We start from the raw sequence: 18869 nt of genomic DNA on the forward strand, positions 1-18869 counted from the left end.
ACCTGACGCACACTACATGGCTAGAAGTGGGCATACCATTTGGGGGGACTGAGGCATTCCTCAAAATGAACATCTTAACATTTCAAAGGGAAATTATGAAATCCAGTGGTTCAGGAATTCTAATCCTCTGTTATCAAGAGGCATCACCAATGCTTCCTCAGTCAACTCAGCAGCAGGCAACATGTACTCAGCGTTGTCTTTTCCACCCACTGTATACTGCGTGTCCATGACAGAACCTCACCTTTACTAAGTGTCCCTGTGGATAACAGAGTGACAGTGAGATCTAACTCATCAGTAATTGGACAAGCCCTTCAGGTGATTCTGAGCCTGTCAAAGTTTGGGAACCACACTCTGCAAAAGAGATTGATTAACTCCATTCTCACCTTTCGGCTTGTTGGAAGGCAAAGGAATATTTCAGAAGGAAATGCTATGCCTTTGTTTCACTCTGAGCACCTGACCCAAGCTTAGAAATAGAGCTGGTGATCAATAAATATTTGGGCCACTAAAGGCATGAAGGGAAGAGGAAGAGTGAGAGATGATGGTGGCAGGAGAAATCAGCAGATGGAAAGAACTGAATATCCCTTGGGTTCACCATATAAACAGAGGTTTTATTCTTTTTGTTTAAGTGCTGGTTCTCAAACTTTAGCACAAATGAAATGTATCTGGAGGGCTTCATAAAATATAGGTTGCTGGTCACTCCCAGAGTTTATCGCAGTAAGTCTAGAGTGGTACCAAGAATTTCCATTTCTACCAAGTTCCCATTAGGTGCTGCTGTTACATGCCTGGGGACCATTCACTTTATTTTATTTTTACCCCTTCTGTTCCTTCAGGTTCATCAACAACATGTTACCTAGAAACCAAACAGATGTTTCAGAATTCCTGCTGCTGGGATTGACAGATGACCCAGAGCTGCAATCCCTCCTCTTCTACCTGTTCCTGTCCATCTACCTGGTCACAGTTCTGGGAAACCTGCTCATCACACTGGCTGTCATCTCTGACTCTCACCTGCACACCCCCATGTACTTCTTCCTCTCCAACCTGTCCTTTACTGACATCTGTATGAGCACAGTCACCATCCCAAAGATGCTGGTGAACATCCAAACACAGAATCAGAGCATCCCTTTTATAGGCTGCCTCGCCCAGATTGGCTTGGTCTTTGTCCTATGTGCATTTGAGAATTTTCTCCTGGCAGCAATGGCCTATGACCGCTATGTGGCCATTTGTCACCCCTTGAGGTACACAGTTATCATGAATGTCCGTCTCTGTGTTCTGCTCACTGTACTCTCACTGTTCCTTAGTACAATGGCTGCCCTGCTCCACAGCCTGATGGTGTTGCGGCTGTCCTTCTGCAAGGATCTGGAAATCCCTCACTTCTTCTGTGAGCTTGCTCAGGTCCTCAAGCTTGCATGTTCTGATACCCTCATCATTAACATCCTAATATATACTTTTTTGAGCCTATTTGGTGGTATTCCTCTGTGTGGAATCATTTTCTCTTATAGTCAAATTGTCTCCTCTGTTTTGAGAATGCCATCTGCAGGGGGGACGCTTAAAGCCTTTTCTACTTGTGGGTCTCACCTCTCAGTAGTCTCCTTGTTCTATGGAACTGGTTTGGGTGTGTACATTAGTTTTGCGATCTCTGACTCATCCAGGAAGACTGCAGTGGCTTCAATGATGTACGCTGTGTTTCCTCAAATGATGAACCCCTTTATCTACAGCCTGAGGAACAAGGACATGAAACGAGCTTTGATGAAACTCACTGGCAGGATACGTTCTTTTCTGATTTTGTGCCATTTACTTAAGGCTAGGGTTTCTAGAAGGAGGGAAAGTGCTAGAAATCCTGGTTGAGCCCCAATGCTTCATTCTTCCATGACCAAATTCTTTAAAATGGCTGGACAACATAATGACCAAGTTAATTTTAGCTTGGGGTTGAAACCCAGCTTACTCTTTGTCTAGCTCTGTGACATTTGACACAATTTTAATTCTCTAAACTCAGTTTCATTGCTCAAGGTCTATAGAAGCAGAGCCTGAGGCAAGAGTTCTAGTTTTAGAGACTTTGGGGGGGAATCACTCTCACAAGGTGGAAATCAAAGATAGCAGACAGGACAGGGAAAATATTGGTAGAAGACTGTGGTCATATCTAGAGAATAGCTTCCACTTGATCCCATGGGAGCATCATGTTAGGTTGTTCCCGTATGTTGGCTGTGGTGAATAACACTGTAATTAACATGAAGCTCACATATCTTTTTAATATATTGTATTCATTTCCCTTGGATATATACCTGGGGTGGAATTGCTGGATAATACGGTAGTTCTATTTTTAATTTTGTGAGAAAATGCTCTCCTGTTTTCCATAGTAGTTGTACAAGTTTACATTCCCACCACCGTGGTCAAGGGTTGCCTTTTCTCCACATCTTCACCAGCACTGCTGTCCCAGTTTTTGTCAATTATCACCCCAACAGATATGAGGTGGTATCTCATTGTGGTGTTGATTTGCATTTTCCTGATAATGAGTGACTCTGAGAACTTTCGTGGTAACTGTTGGCCACTTTTTGTCTTCATTTAAAAACTGTCTCTCCAACTCCTTTGACCTCTTAATCAGATTATTTGTATTTCGCTAAAGAGTTGTTTGAGTTTCTTATATAGTATGCACATTAAGCCTTTATTAAATAAGTACTTTGCCAAAATGTTCTCATATTCCAGAAATTGCCTTTATATTTTGTTGACTACTTCCTTTCAAGAGCACAGGTTTCTTAGTTTGCTATAGTCCCACCTGTTCCTTTTTGCTTTGTTGTCTTTCCTTTGGTGTCAAATCCAAGAAACCATTGCCAAAACCAATATCGAGGAGTTTACCTACCCCGTATGTGTTCTTCTAGAGGTTCACAGTTTTAGTTCTTACATTAAGTCTTCAAACCATTCTGAGTTGACTTTTGTGAATGTTATAAGTCTGGGGTTTACCTTCTTTCTTCAGTTCTCATTACCTGAAAGAGTCATTTTCCACTTGCTATTGACACAAATCAATTAAGCCACCAGGCTCCAGCTTACCTATCATGTAATGTTTCAGTTCTATTTGTGATACATGGAAAACTTTATGTCTTTGAGCCACCTATGTCTTTATATATTTACCCAGCATTTATATGGTTGAAGTTTATTGGACTTAAGATGTTGAAAAGTGATATTAAAATTCCATCGTGTCATGTCATGTCATAAGTTTATTTTCAAATAATATGTTTTAGAATATAGCCTAAGAAAGCTCATGTCAAAGATTTGAAATATAGACTAGATTGCTGAACACATGAAAATACTGAAATCCTTAAAGAAAAGAAGTAAATAATAACATGGAGCATTATCCACATTTATTAAATTATGGATGATATATAATGAAATCTACGGTTACAAACAAAATTGCATACTATTGCCATTTCCTGCCATCGTGTTTTATCACAACACAATTGAAAATGAAGAACCAAGAAGACTTGAATTGGGGTGGTGAACACACAATACACTGTACAGATGATAAGTTGTGGATCTGTGCACCTGAAACCTGTATAATTTTGTTAACCAGTGCCACCCCAATAAATTCAATAAAATGGAAAAAACAAGAAAGACCATCCAATAAATAAGAATACAAAGAGCCATAATTCAATCCAAAGTCCATCAAAGTGAAGAAAAATGTACACTGAATCTATTGTGTGAAAACTGCAAACTATGTTTATGAAAGCTCAAAAGGAAGTATGAAATCTGTCTGTATTGATCAGTCACAATTGGTCACAGAACCTACATCAGATTCTGCTGTGTAAAATATACACAAAAGCAATTGAGGAACAGGAAACAGTCAATGATTTTAAAGATAAAATACCCCTAAATGTTTCCTTTTACGATAACTATATTTATAAATATATTAGCATGCCCAATACACAATCTATGTTTTCACACTTCAAATTGAAATCAGACTTCCTGATATCATTAATTAGAGAAAGATGTCTTTTTAATTTTGTAACTTTTTAAAAAGTGTAGAATTTATTAGCTAAGGACTGTGTGTACATGTGCCCAAGGTATGTGAAATGGAGGTGAGCACGAATAGGTGGAGAGAACAGGGTGGTGAGCACCTCGCCCAACAGAGTAAAGGATGAGCCATCATGAACTTCTCTTTTACTGTACTGGTCCTGAAGGATTTGCAAGGCTCAGAGGTCAGAATATTTGTCTAACAAAGACTAAAAATATTTGTCTAATGAAGACCTTTGGATATTGATCCCCAGGGATACAGAGACTAGAAAGTCAGCCACAGCCTCACTCCACCACCATCGCCTAGTCAGTTAGCAGCACACCTGAGCCTCCTTCAGACATGATCCTTCTTAACCGGGAGCCCATTGCTCCCTGTGGACAAAGGTCCCATCTTAAATATCCAGGGGGCATGTCGAGCATCGATCTGCAATGAAGCCATTCAGGTAACTTAAAATCCCATAGTTAATGTTTTGGAAATGAGGGCAGATGACTTACTACAATTTCATCCAGGGAAAGCGTTGAGGAGAGTCTATGCTTAATACAATCAGAACCAAGTGTCCCAGGGACTCTGCCTGTTTCCTGCTGGCAATGTCCCATGCATGTTTGTCCCAATATTCACTCAGTTCTCAATCTGCTCTTCCCCCAACTGCCTCAAATGACAGAACTGGCTTTTCTCCTGAGCAGATCTGCCCCTCCCCAAACACGATGACTGCTGCACGACTTTCTGGCACTTATACCTGAATTCTGTGGCGGCTGTGGGGAATGGGTTTGTTCAGCTTGTCCTTTGATTTCCATTCCTAGTTTAGGATACACCCGTACAGAAGAGTGTTTGTATTATCTGTAGCTGGGCTGTGGAAACCCAGGGGGGCAAGTAGAAGCACAGAGACATTCAGTCAGCTGCCTTCCTGCTACACCTCTCTCTCTTTATAAAATACCAAGTATTTTATATAAGAACAGCACACATAGTATAATAAATTAAAAAATGCATGACCATTGCTTAACTGATTCCAGAATTAACAAATGTTGACATTCTGCTATATCGGCTTCAGATTTTGTTATAAAGTAAAAACATAATATGCATACAGCAGGCACCCCTTTATGTCCCTTCTTTTCTGTTCTTTCCTTCCATCCACAGGCCCTCTTGAAGGTGATGTTCCCCTATGTGTGTTATGTCAAATGGTCTCCATAAACATACAAGGGATAAAGGGCATGGACCTTAATGCTATCAGCGAGGGAATAGAGAAAGAGACTGAAGTAACAGTATAGTCTGGTACTACCTGCAAATTAAAATTAATAAAGTGGGACAAATACATCAACATTAGTCAATAATGAATTACATAAGCATGCCCATTGTAAAGGATGTGTATTGCATGGCTCCGTTTATTTAATCTTCTTAAATGTAAAAGAATGCAATTATTTATGGAAGAATAATACTAATTATAGTAACACTTGCAGGGGAATAATGTATATGAAGTGAGAGTGGTGGCTCCCCGGGGAAGGGAAAGAGGCAAGGCTGTGCAAATTCATGACGTGGGGGTTGCACGTACGCCTGTGTTATTTATTGCAATAAACCCATCTGCAATGAAGATCATGATGTGTGTGAATTTTATGCTGTTGAATGGTGTGTACATAGGACTTTGTTGTTCACAAATAAGCTATAATTTTAAAAATGGGTGTAGAGTTCTTTTTATCATAGGTTATCACCTGAGAATGTTCAATGGATATTTCCAATATGCTCAGGCTGTACACTTTGAGTCATACACAATCTTTTCCCATGTAGGTTTTCGTTATTTAATCGATTCAGTATCCATCCATTTTATTCTTTAACTCATTTCTATTAATACATATTTCATCATATGTTTATGCCCAATGACTATCGCTATCCCTAACGTTTACTTCACTCCTCCTCTACACAATAAAGATTACAGGCTGGAGTTTCCTCTCAGAAACGCAGACTGAAAGTTGCAGTTTTCACACTAAGGGTGTTCTCCGTTTCTATTGTCTTTCCTCAGTTATCCGCCCATTGCTGCCTTCTGAGGAATAAAATATGCCAGGTGCTGTGGTTCATGGACAGAAAGACCACACACACAAAACAGGAGGTGTCAGCACCAGGGCCCCAGGGACTGTGCTGTGCTGGCTGCTCCCCCCTGCCTGTCCCTCATCACTGCAGCAGCCCCGGGGGGCCATGAGACGTCCCCTTAGGCAAATGAGGGCCCAAGGCTGCCCACACAGCCCAACGACTTTCTCCATCCACAAAGCAAGCACTGGTTTGCTTTAAATTTGACGTGTTTGAGTCTAAAGAGTACACGAAATAATAAGGGCTGTCATGGGCACTTCTGTCTTCCCCAGGAGAGGGAGGACCACTGCTTTAGAGACAAACCTGTTCGAATGCCTGATTACTTTATGTTTCTTAAAAATCTGCATTATCTTATAAGTCTCTATCTTCAAGAACCAAAATAATTGTTGGTATCTTTGTCTGTTTTATGAAGAGCCTATGCATTTCACTCTTTGTCCTATTTGGCTGTTTTTATTTTTCTAAATGATATGCCACTTGTCAGCTTAGGGGAAGAAGGCCCTTTGGATGAGATAGGCAATGTCATCAGCACGGTTGTGCAGCTTCTCTTGGAATATATTGATACTGCAGATGAGTAGCGTATCCATGGGGGACTCATTAACTTTAGGCTTATAGGCAACATTTAAGAATCTAACCTCAGGTGCAGAACATGTGCTTGGATGGATGCCACTACCTGACGCACACTACATGGCTAGAAGTGGGCATACCATTTGGGGGGACTGAGGCATTCCTCAAAATGAACATCTTAACATTTCAAAGGGAAATTATGAAATCCAGTGGTTCAGGAATTCTAATCCTCTGTTATCAAGAGGCATCACCAATGCTTCCTCAGTCAACTCAGCAGCAGGCAACATGTACTCAGCGTTGTCTTTTCCACCCACTGTATACTGCGTGTCCATGACAGAACCTCACCTTTACTAAGTGTCCCTGTGGATAACAGAGTGACAGTGAGATCTAACTCATCAGTAATTGGACAAGCCCTTCAGGTGATTCTGAGCCTGTCAAAGTTTGGGAACCACACTCTGCAAAAGAGATTGATTAACTCCATTCTCACCTTTCGGCTTGTTGGAAGGCAAAGGAATATTTCAGAAGGAAATGCTATGCCTTTGTTTCACTCTGAGCACCTGACCCAAGCTTAGAAATAGAGCTGGTGATCAATAAATATTTGGGCCACTAAAGGCATGAAGGGAAGAGGAAGAGTGAGAGATGATGGTGGCAGGAGAAATCAGCAGATGGAAAGAACTGAATATCCCTTGGGTTCACCATATAAACAGAGGTTTTATTCTTTTTGTTTAAGTGCTGGTTCTCAAACTTTAGCACAAATGAAATGTATCTGGAGGGCTTCATAAAATATAGGTTGCTGGTCACTCCCAGAGTTTATCGCAGTAAGTCTAGAGTGGTACCAAGAATTTCCATTTCTACCAAGTTCCCATTAGGTGCTGCTGTTACATGCCTGGGGACCATTCACTTTATTTTATTTTTACCCCTTCTGTTCCTTCAGGTTCATCAACAACATGTTACCTAGAAACCAAACAGATGTTTCAGAATTCCTGCTGCTGGGATTGACAGATGACCCAGAGCTGCAATCCCTCCTCTTCTACCTGTTCCTGTCCATCTACCTGGTCACAGTTCTGGGAAACCTGCTCATCACACTGGCTGTCATCTCTGACTCTCACCTGCACACCCCCATGTACTTCTTCCTCTCCAACCTGTCCTTTACTGACATCTGTATGAGCACAGTCACCATCCCAAAGATGCTGGTGAACATCCAAACACAGAATCAGAGCATCCCTTTTATAGGCTGCCTCGCCCAGATTGGCTTGGTCTTGGTCTGGGGCATATTTGAGAATTTTCTCCTGGCAGCAATGGCCTATGACCGCTATGTGGCCATTTGTCACCCCTTGAGGTACACAGTTATCATGAATGTCCGTCTCTGTGTTCTGCTCACTGTACTCTCACTGTTCCTTAGTACAATGGCTGCCCTGCTCCACAGCCTGATGGTGTTGCGGCTGTCCTTCTGCAAGGATCTGGAAATCCCTCACTTCTTCTGTGAGCTTGCTCAGGTCCTCAAGCTTGCATGTTCTGATACCCTCATCAATAACCTTCTGATATATTTTGTTATAAGCCTATTTGTTGGTATTCCCCTGTGTGGAATCATTTTCTCTTATAGTCAAATTGTCTCCTCTGTTTTGAGAATACCATCTGCAGGGGGGAAGCTTAAAGTTTTTTCTACTTGTGGGTCTCACCTCTCAGTAGTCTCCTTGTTCTATGGAACTGGTTTGGGTGTGTACATTAGTTTTGCGATCTCTGACTCATCCAGGAAGACTGCAGTGGCTTCAATGATGTATGCTGTGTTTCCTCAAATGATGAACCCCTTTATCTACAGCCTGAGGAACAGGGACATGAAACGAGCTTTGATGAAACTCACTGGCAGGATATGTTCTTTTCTGATTTTGTGCCATTTACTTATGGCTAGGGTTTCTAGAATGAGGGAATGTGCTAGAAATCCTGGTTGAGCCCCAATGCTTCATTCTTCAGTGACCAAATCTTTAAAATCTCTAGACAATATAATGACCAAGTTAACTTTAACTTGGGGTTGAAACCTTACTTTAGTCTTTGTCTAACTCTATTATGTTTGACACAATCTCAATTCTCTAAACTCAGTATCTTTGCTCAAGGTCTATAGATGCTGAGCATGAGGCAAGGGTTCTAGTTTTAGAGATTTTGGGGGGATTACTTTCACAAGGTGAGAATTTGCAGATAGTGGATGGCCAGGGAAAATATTGGAGCAATGAAATTTGCATAATTAGATTATGTGAGGGTTTGAGAAGATTGTAAGGTATTTGAACTTAAGTGAGGAAGACATCAGTTCTAATAATAAAAGAATCTTTCACTCTATAGTGCCCAAACAATAAAGAGAGCTAGCCTTCATGAGAAGGATTTTACAGATCAGAAATGCATAGGAACATGGTTGTAGGGACTCATTCAATCCCCCAGGTGTTGTCTTGTCCTGGGACTGGTTCTCCTCAGAATCACCAGGTGGTGGTGCCAGATGGAGACATCGTAAGTGGACGTGATTGCCTGGGAAAGAACACTTGACTGTTCTTCTTGGAGTCAGATAATTACAGATTTTCCATGAAGTCAACCAGAAGATATCTCTGTATTGGGTGAAATAGTGGCCCTCAAAAATATTCCCACTTTCTACTTTTCCTTATTCATTAAAATTACATGATATATGGGTAAATGTTACTTAGAGTATAGGTATTTGGAGAGGATGACTTTCTCCCAAATTATAAGTGTAGGCCCTTACTATAATTACATGTCTGCTTATAAGATAGACTGAACAAAAATGACACAGAGAAAAAGAGAAGGTAATGTAACCATGGCAACGGAAATTGAACTGATGCAGCCAGTATTTTATTTCCAATACTTGATCGATTTTTCCAGGGTTTTTTGAGATATAGTTGTGTATAACATACAAGATTCGGTATATAATGTGTTGATTTTATACATTTATATATTGTGAAATGAGTATCACCACAGCATTAGCTAAAACCTCCATCCTGTCACCTAATTACCATTTCTTTTTGTGATGAGAACATTTAAGATCTACTCTCTTAGGAATATTCAAATATATAATACAGCCTTATTAGTTATAATCATCATGCTGTGCATTACATCCTCAGAACTTAATCTTATAACTGGAAGTCGTACCCTTTGACTAACATCTGCCCATTTCTCCTCCCTTCCATACCCTGGTAACCACCATTCTAGTCTATGTCTATGATTTGCATTTTTAGATTCCACATATAAATGATATTATACAGTCTGGCTTATTTCAGCTAGCATAATGCCTTCAAGTTTCATCCAAGTTGTGGCAAACAGCGGGGTTCCTTTTATCTTATAGCTGAATAATATTAAATTGCATATATATATATATCTCAAATCATTTTTATCCATTCATATGTTGATGGACATGGACACTTAAAGTTGTTTCTGTAACTTGGCTATTGTGACTAATGCTGCGATGAACATGGGTGATCTCTATGAGATCCCAGTTTCAATCCTCTTGGATATATACACATCAGTAGGATTGCTGGACCACATGGCACATTACCACAATGCCTCTCTGTCCTCAATTAAATTTTCATATAGATGAGGTTTTACTTGGTACTATTTTTGTATCTGTTCCAGACCAAAGCATTTTAGTCACTATAGCTCCATATTATCTTAATACTTCATAAGGCAAATGCCTAACTTTGTTATTTGCCATCAAGTCGAATAATCTTTCTCTATTGCTCTTTTATATAAAGTTCAAAACCAGCTCCTCAAATACAATAAAATTCCAGGATTTGTCTTAAATCTAAAAATCTATTGGGGGGAAATTGACATCTCTATGATATTGTGTATATTTATTCAAAATTAAAATATTCTTTCCATTTTTTAGGTCTTCTTTTGTGTTTTTCAGTAAAATGTTATCAATTTTTCCACAATGTGCTTTCACATCTTTTCTTAGACCCCTTTCCAGGTATTTGTCTAACATTTTATTAAAAGTGTCCTTTAGAAATTACACTTTCTAAATAAATTTTGCTTTGTAAGGCCATGCAATTAGTATCTGTATAGTACCTTGATTCCAGCAACCACATTCTCTTGTTCTTTCTAATAAGTTATCTCTAGTTTCTTTGCATTCTCGACCTACATGCTAATGTTATCTGTTAATGGCTGCATGTTTATTTCTTCTCAGCGACTCAAACTTGAACTATGTTGTTTGTATCGAAGCAGTGATAACATCTGTTATATACTGTTATTGATTTTTAAAAGAATATTTTGAGTGTTTGACCATTAACTGTTTCATTTACTTTAGGTTATTTCTGAAATACCCTTTTTGGAGTTTCGGTGGTTTCTTTTATTCTTACATCACTATTTTTATCATCATGGAAGGATGTTGCATTGTTTTTTCCACCTATTGAAAATAATCCTATGTTTAGATCTTTACTCTGTAAATGTGTCAAATCATATTCAAGATTCTAATGCCCACATTTATTCATTCATTCAACAAATATTGAGGGCACACTGTTGCCAAGCCCTGTGCTAGATGCTGATGATAAAACTGTGCCAAAAAGAGAAACCCCAGGACTCAGAGAGTGTGCATTTCTGAGAGGAGAAACAGGTGACAAATGAGAGAGATAAGTGTGAGACACTGTGATGTGACAGCCCTCACCTCTTTCATGAAAAAGCAGTTATCACCCCAGCTTCTAGGTGTGCTGCTGACAGACAGCCCGTCATGGTCAGCCCCCTTTGTGTAAACCTCTCAGAAGAGACCCATTGCACCTGAGGTCACTCCCCCTTGCCAGGGCTGCATATAATGATTGATCAGTGCAGGTTTCTTGCATTTCTTTCTTTTTTTTTTTTTTTAATATGTCTTTATTGATTTCAGAGAGAGGAAAGGAGAAGAAGAGAGAGAGAAACATCAATGATGACAGAGGGTCATTGATCAGCTGCCTCCTGCAAGCCCCCTACCAGGAAAGGAGCCTACAACCTGGGCATGTGCCCTGCCTGGGAATTGAACTGTGACCTCCTGGTTCAGGGGGCGACGCTCAACCACTGAACCACACCGGCTGGGCAAGACCTGAACTTTTTGCCCCAATTTAGAACAACTTTGCAGCAACAGTCTAGCTATAGAACTTCCTGCAGAGTCAGGGAAGTCTGACACTGGAGCTCCCTTACATTTCACTCTCTCTCTGCTCAGTCCTACAATCTTCCCTTTTTTCCACAGGGACTATTCTGAGGAGAGCTCCCCAGTATAACCCTGCGTGCTTATCTCTGTCTACATGTCTACCTCCCAGTGGACTAACCATACCATACAAAAAATATCAGTTGAGAGGTGGTGATAGGGGCTATGGAGAATACACCTCTCCATGAGGGCAAGTATATGTAAAGGCGTTTCAGTTTTACAGGGGAGGGCAAGGAGAATCATTGAGAAATCAACATTTTAATTAAGGCTTTAAACAGGTGTGGGAATAAACAATGTGGTTACATGGAACAAAAATCAGCCTTGCATTTCTGAAGCAAAACTGAATTTGACGAATGCAGTATCCATTTAAATTCTTGGTTAGATTCGATTTTGTGAGACTTTGTTAACAATTTCGTAAGAGTAAGAGTACCTGTGGTTTTCCTTTCCTCTGCTAAACCTCTATACTGTAGGCACCCAGGCTGTGCAGACCTGAGAACATGAGACGGAGGGTATTTCTTCCCTTATATTTTCTAAAATCAACCTTTAATCTTGAAGTTAACAATTCTTGAATGCTTGGAAGAACTTTTCTGTGAGTCTGTTCAGTTCGGGCTGTGTTTCCTAGAAAGTTATGCTATTGAGAAATTTAAGTAGTATGATGTTTCCCACGACCAGTTTCCTATCTGTTTTTAGGAGAAATACGTTCTGTTGCATTTGCACCTAATCAAAGCCAACACTTCCACTTCTGTTAGAACCAAAATACTTGCCTACTTTAGAATGTAGCTCTAGTAATTCTCTCAACTCTCCCTGTATCATAATTTCCCCTTTTCATTAATTCACTTTCAATAGCATTCAATACACTTCCATTGCCCAATCTTAAAGAAATCAAATCCCTCTGGACCCTGCATCCTGCTCTGGCAACAGCCTCATTCATTTTTCTGCTCCTTCAATAGCTCTTGAAAAGTCACTAAGGTTCTCTCCCTAAAGTTCAAGGTTTAATGTTTCATCCTTCTGTTACTTAAATTGTCAGCCACTTTGGCTGGGTTTACCACTCAACTGAAACACTTTCTTCCTTGTCTTTCAGCATCATGTATTATCCTGGTTCACTCTGCTTCACCAGCTACTATTTCCATCTCCTTTGCCGCATCTTCTCATGTCTCCAACCTCCAAACGCAGGAGGACCTCTAGCTCGGTCCCCAGTCCTCATCTCTGTCCTAGCAGCCTTCACCCCTGCACAATAGCATCAAAATTCATGGCTCTACCAGCCTCTACTTATAACCCCCACCCACAGCCCCTGGCAACCACTATTAATTGTATTTCCTATTAATACTATCAGTATATTACCTATTAATGTCCATATATTGTATTCTTGCTTTTGTGTATATAGGATAGTTTCCTAAGATTAGTATTATTGATTCAAAGGGTAATGACTATAAAATTATGTTAAATATTGCCAAAATCCTGTCCATTTTGTTGTACGATTTTGCCCTCTCACAACAAAATGTGACGTCTGTTTCCCCATGACCTCACTAACAGAGTTTATTGTCCAACTTTTAAAATATTTTGTCATTTTGTTGTGTAAGAAATTATGTCTCTGTGCAATTTTATTTTGCCCTGCTTTCCACCTTAATGGCCGCTGCATCCCGTTATCTGAGATTTGTCGCGTCCTGCCTCTCCTCAGTCTTTCTGTTAGGTCATGGGACTTTTTATTCTCTGTTCTTAGTTCATCCATTAGATTGTGATGTAAGTTGAAAACATATTTGCCAGTTTTTAATTTTCCTTTTGCTTATGATGTTTTTCTTCATGTGTTTTATTTTCTATAGTCAAATTTATTAAAGTATTTTCTAATACATCTTGGAAAAAAGTCACTGTATTCTAAGCTGACGTTTGTGCGAGGAGTGAGAGAGGGGCCAGTTTCAGTCTTTCACCCTCATTACCCGGAAGGGTAAACCTCTGCTCACCACTGAACGTCAATCAGCACAGCCATCTGGCTCCAGCCATCTGCCGCTGTGCTTCACTTCTTTTTGGAGAACATGGAAAACTACTGTTCTTTTCAGCCCAGCTGTGTCTCCGTATATTTTACCCGTGGGATTGAAGGTTATGAGTGTCCAGATGAGGAATATTACAGGACGAAACAAGATGGCGGCGCCGGTGACAGCCGCACCGCCGCCTCCCGCAACCCCGGCAAAACCACAACTAAAGTGCAGAACCACCGTCACTCGGAGCCTCCTGAAACCTGGCTGCACAGAAGCCCCACAACCAGGGAGCTGAAGGAGCATCGAGACCGGGAGGAGGGGCGGAGAGGCGGGCGGATCGGGGCTGAATCAGAGACGCGGCCACAACGCCCCCCCCCCATGCTGCGGTTTAAACCCAGGAGGGAATCTCGGCGGTGGGGGTTTCCCAGAGGAGTGAGGGGTCCCAGCCCCACAGCAGGCCCCCAGCCCAGGGCTCCAGGGCCGGGAAGAGACGTCCCCACAACCTCGGGCTGTGAAACCAGGGGAGACCATCTCTGAGGGTCGCGGAGGCTGCGGGAGCCCCAGCAGCTCCTCTAAAGGGCCCGGCACGGACTCACTCGGACGCTCCCTCTGAGCCCAGCGCCGGGAGCAGCCTGAAAGGACCCGGGACACTCGGGGAGGAACTAACCTGCCTGAGATCCGGGCGAGAGGTGGAGGGGCGGCTTCCTCCCAGGCAGAAGGGCTGGCGGAGGCCATGGCTCCTGTGGCGAGTCCTCCCCGCACACAGCCGGCAGGCAGGCGCCATGTTTGAATCGCCAGCACCTGACTCACACCGTTGGCCACGCCCCGTGATTCCTGGAGGCCCCGCCCCTCCCCACCTGCAGGCTCATCCAGGCCATTTCCAGGGGCTTTTCTGTGCAAGTGGCCTCTGGAGCCTCATGCTTAGGACTTTCCTAAAATCTCTCAAACAAGCAGCAGCGTGCCCCATACGGCTTGATAAGCGGCCCCAGGCCTGGCACTAGCGGCAGCTGCATTGGCTCATAGCTGGGCCTCTCCTGGACACCTCCAAGCCCAGCACAAGTACCAGCCAACTACGGTTTGCTGTGTAGCTCATGCTGGGTGGCCCTGTGCAAGGCACTGGCAGAGGCTGACTTTGCACCTCCCAGGAGGCCTCAGAGACAGTGCACCCGGTGGTCAGACTCGACCACACTGGATTACAACCCTACCACATCCACAAGTGACACATTCAAGGGGCACACTTGGTGAACACCAAAGCTCCACTGAAGTAAATCCTGCTCCACAGGGGTGTCTCCACCACAGCAGCTCTCTGGCTGTAGTTGCAGCTGGTCCTCACAACTGATTGGTCTGGGGTGTCAATTCCTCCCAGTGACTCCAACAGCATGTCACAACTACAACAGGACAGTGCACACAGCCCACACAGGGGAGCACCTAGAAAGCCCAGCTCAAGTGACTGGGGAGGCTGAGCCACTGGACCCTACAGGTCACCTACTACACAAAGCCACTCTACAAATTCCAGGAGACATAGCAACTCTACCTAATACATAGAAACAAACACCAGGAAGCAGCCAAAATGCGGAGGCAAGGAAACATGTCACAAAGGAAAGAAACATGTCACAAAGGAAAGAACAGAAGAAATCTCTAGAAGAGCAACTAAATGAAATAGATCCAAGAAAGCTAACAGATACAGAGTTCAGAATTTTGGTTATAAGGATGCTCAACCATATTAGTAAGAGTTTTACGAAAATGACTGAGAAAATCGATGACATAGTAAAGTACCAATTTGAAATGAAGGCTACACGAACTGAAATGAAGAATAATTTACAAGGAATCAACACTAGAGTAGAGGACACTGAGAATCAAATCAGCAATTTGGAACATGAGGAAACAAAAAACACCCAACCAGAAGAGCAATAAGAAAAATGAATCCAGAAATATGAAGATAGCATAAGCAGCCTCTGGGACAACTTCAAGAGGCCCAACATTTGTATTATTGGGGTGCCAGAAGGAGAGGAAAGAGAGCAAGAAATTGAAAAGCTATTTGAAAAAAATGACAGAAAACTTCCCCTACCTGGGGAAAGAAATCGACTTACAAGTCCAGGAAGCACAGAGGGTCCCAAACAAGAGGAACCCACAGAGGCCCACAGCAAGGCACATCATCATTAAAATGCCAAAGGTTAAAGACAAAGAGAGAATCTTAAAAGCAGCAAGAGAAAAGCAATTAGTTACCTACAAGGGAGAACCCATACGACTGTCAGCTGATTTCTCAACAGAAACTTTGCAGGCCAGAAGGGAGTGGCAAGAAATATTCAAAGTGATGGAAAAGATGGAACTACACCAAGATTGCTCTACCCAGCAAAGCTATCATTTAGAACTGAAGGTCAGATAAAGAGCTTCTCAGACAAGGAAAAGCTAAAGGAGTTCATCACCACCAGACCAGCACTATATGAAAAGTTGAAGGGTCTTCTTTAAGAAGAAGCTAATGAACAAAAGAATCTGATGAACTAAATAGATCCAGAGACATTGACACATGCAACAGACGATCATATTTCAGAGGAAAGAGGGAAGGAGGGTGAAGGGTGGGAAGAGATTAATCAAAGAAGTTATATGCATATATGCATAACCCATGGACACAGACAATAACAGGGTGAAGTCCTAGAGAGGGGGAGGGAGCAAGGTAGAGGGAGTCATATGGGGGGGAAAATGGGAGACCTGTAATACTTTCAACAATAAAGATAAATAAAATAAAAATAAAATAAAAGAATGATATTACAATGCCCTCTTGTTATAAATTTATTTTCAAATACTATATCTTGGAAAAATAACCAATAAATTTATTTTTTTAAAAAAAGAAAGAAAAATGCAGATTAAGAAGTTCATATTGAAAAGGTTAAAATGTAAATTGAGAAACACTTGAAAGTACTGAAGTCCTTAAAAAAATGTTTTAAAATATTAACATGGGTCAGAAATTAGCCATCATTAATTTCTCTCTTCTATTGTCTTGGTCTTTAAGAATTCCCACTGCCCAAGGATCAGAATGACACTAAAAATGTTTGACTAATGAGGAGCTTTGGATATCAGTCCCCAGAGATATAGAAACTAGAAAGGGCCAGCCTGTGACAACCTCATTCAAGACCTTTTACCTCATCTGGAAGCAGCACACCTGAGTCTCCTCCCAGACATGATCCTTCTTTATCAGGAGCCCATTGTCACCCTTGGTCACTGCCCTTCCTGCGGACAGAGCTTCCATCTTAAATATCCAGGTGTCACGTCAAACATCATTCCACACTGATGGCAACCAGGTAATTAAAGCCCCTTAGTTCATGTCTTGCAATAAAAGCAAATGTTTTGTTACAATATCATCCAGAGAAGCAATGAGCAGAGGACATACATAAAATAATCAGAACTAAGTGTACCAGGGATTCCTCCCTGTCTTCTTGTGGACAAGGACCAGTTCTTGTGTATAATTGTACCTGCACTCCTCTAGTTTTCATTCTGCTTGTCTCCTAATTCTCCAAAAAAAAAAAAAAAAGCAGACTTCATTTTCTCCCAAGCAGAAATACGCCCCACCCCTAATACAGCGACTTCTGCGAAACTTTCTGACATTTAGCTGAATACTTGCGGTGGTCATGGGGAATGGTTTGGGTGGATTTTTATTTTGTTTCCATTCCTGGTTTATGATACACCATGTACAGAAGAGCGTTTGTAATATCTCTGTAGCTGGGCTGTGAAAATGCAGGGGAGAAAGTGGGAACACAGAGATTCAGCCAGCCGCCTTCCTAGTATACTTTATCTCTTTAGAAAAGTAACAAATATTTTATATAAGAACAGCAGAAATAGTATAATAAAAATATACAACCATCTTCAACTCATTCCAGAATTGACAAATGTTGATATTTTGCTATTATAGCTTTAGGTCCTTTTATAAAGCTTTAGGTTTTTATATATATATAATGTCTCATGAGGAGCTTTGGATATTGATCCTCATATATATAATGTATGCAGAGGCCCCTCTTGTCATCACTCCTCTCCTGTTCTTCCCTTCCAAGGGACGACACCATCTGGAATGTGACGTATCCCCCAGGCAGCACTTTATAGTCTGTCTTCATAAACACATATAGGATAAAAGGCATTAACCATAATACCTACCAATTAGGGAAGAGAGTATAATACATTGTGATGTAATAATATAGTATCATACTCTCTGGTGAATAAAATTCATGTAGCAGGACTAAATATATCAACATAATAAAAAATAGACTACATAAGAATGCAGATTGTAAATGGCATGTACTGTCTGGCATCTTTTATACAAACCTTTAAAAATGCAAAAAATGCAATAGTGTGTAAAATGATAATACAGTGAAAGGAGCAGGGGAGTGACGTATATGAAGTTTATGTAGTGGGTCCCCTAGGAAAGGAAAGAAGCCAAGGTTGTGCAAATACATGATTTTGGGGCCTCACATGTACCTGTGTTATTTATTGCAATAAAAACACCTAGAATGAGGACAGTGAAGTATGTGAATTTGTTAATGTTGACCAGTGCGAAACCTAGCCCTTCGCTGTTACCTCTCCCTATTTTTTCATTTGAACAATCCAGAATATTACCAGAGAGTCTCCATACATATCTTACATTTTCTCATGCTATAATGTAGGCTTTGCCATCCAAAATTTTAATAGCTTTTTATTATTTGTGTTGATTTTTATAACTGATTCATTTTATTATTTAATTCATTTTAACTGCTATGCATTTCAGCATATGTCCATTCCAAATAAATATTAATATTATTAATGCTCCCTTTCACTCTTTTCCACATGATAAATGTTCCCAGCTAGAGGTTCAGCTCATAAATTCACTCCTAAAATGTGCAGTTATCATGCAAAGGATGAACTCTCTTTCCATTGTCTTTCCTCAACTTGCCCACCCCAGTGCTTCCTTCTGAGGGAGAAAATTTTCCAGGTGCCATTGTTCATGGACAAAAAGACCACACACACAATAAGAAATGTCAGTACATGAGTCCCTCATGCTGAGTGCAGTGCTGGCTGCCTTTCTTTCATTCATTACTCATCATTGCAATGTCTCTGTGTG

At 41.2% G+C, this 18869-nt stretch overlaps 2 protein-coding genes across 2 annotated transcripts in view; both read left to right on the top strand.

Annotated features, from left to right (window-relative positions):
• Positions 1-843: 843 nt before the first annotated feature.
• Positions 844-1845, top strand: LOC308556299 (olfactory receptor 7G1-like; the record flags this gene model as incomplete). The annotated part of the gene is made up of 1 exon (XM_081135455.1): positions 844-1845. One exon carries the CDS (start codon positions 844-846, stop codon positions 1843-1845), a length of 1002 nt encoding a protein of 333 aa, XP_080991581.1.
• A 5745-nt stretch (positions 1846-7590) lies between these two features.
• LOC308556697 (olfactory receptor 7G3-like) overlaps positions 7591-18869 on the top strand; it is a gene marked incomplete at both ends in the record, with an annotated part of 35230 nt that continues 23951 nt past the window's right edge. The window contains one exon of the mRNA XM_081136147.1: positions 7591-7685. Within this exon, the coding sequence (XP_080992273.1) occupies positions 7591-7685 (95 nt within the window). The remainder of the gene's footprint in view (positions 7686-18869) is intronic.

This window comes from Miniopterus schreibersii (genome assembly GCF_964146895.1).
Source record: "Miniopterus schreibersii genome assembly, chromosome: 4".
NCBI lineage: Eukaryota > Metazoa > Chordata > Mammalia > Chiroptera > Miniopteridae > Miniopterus > Miniopterus schreibersii.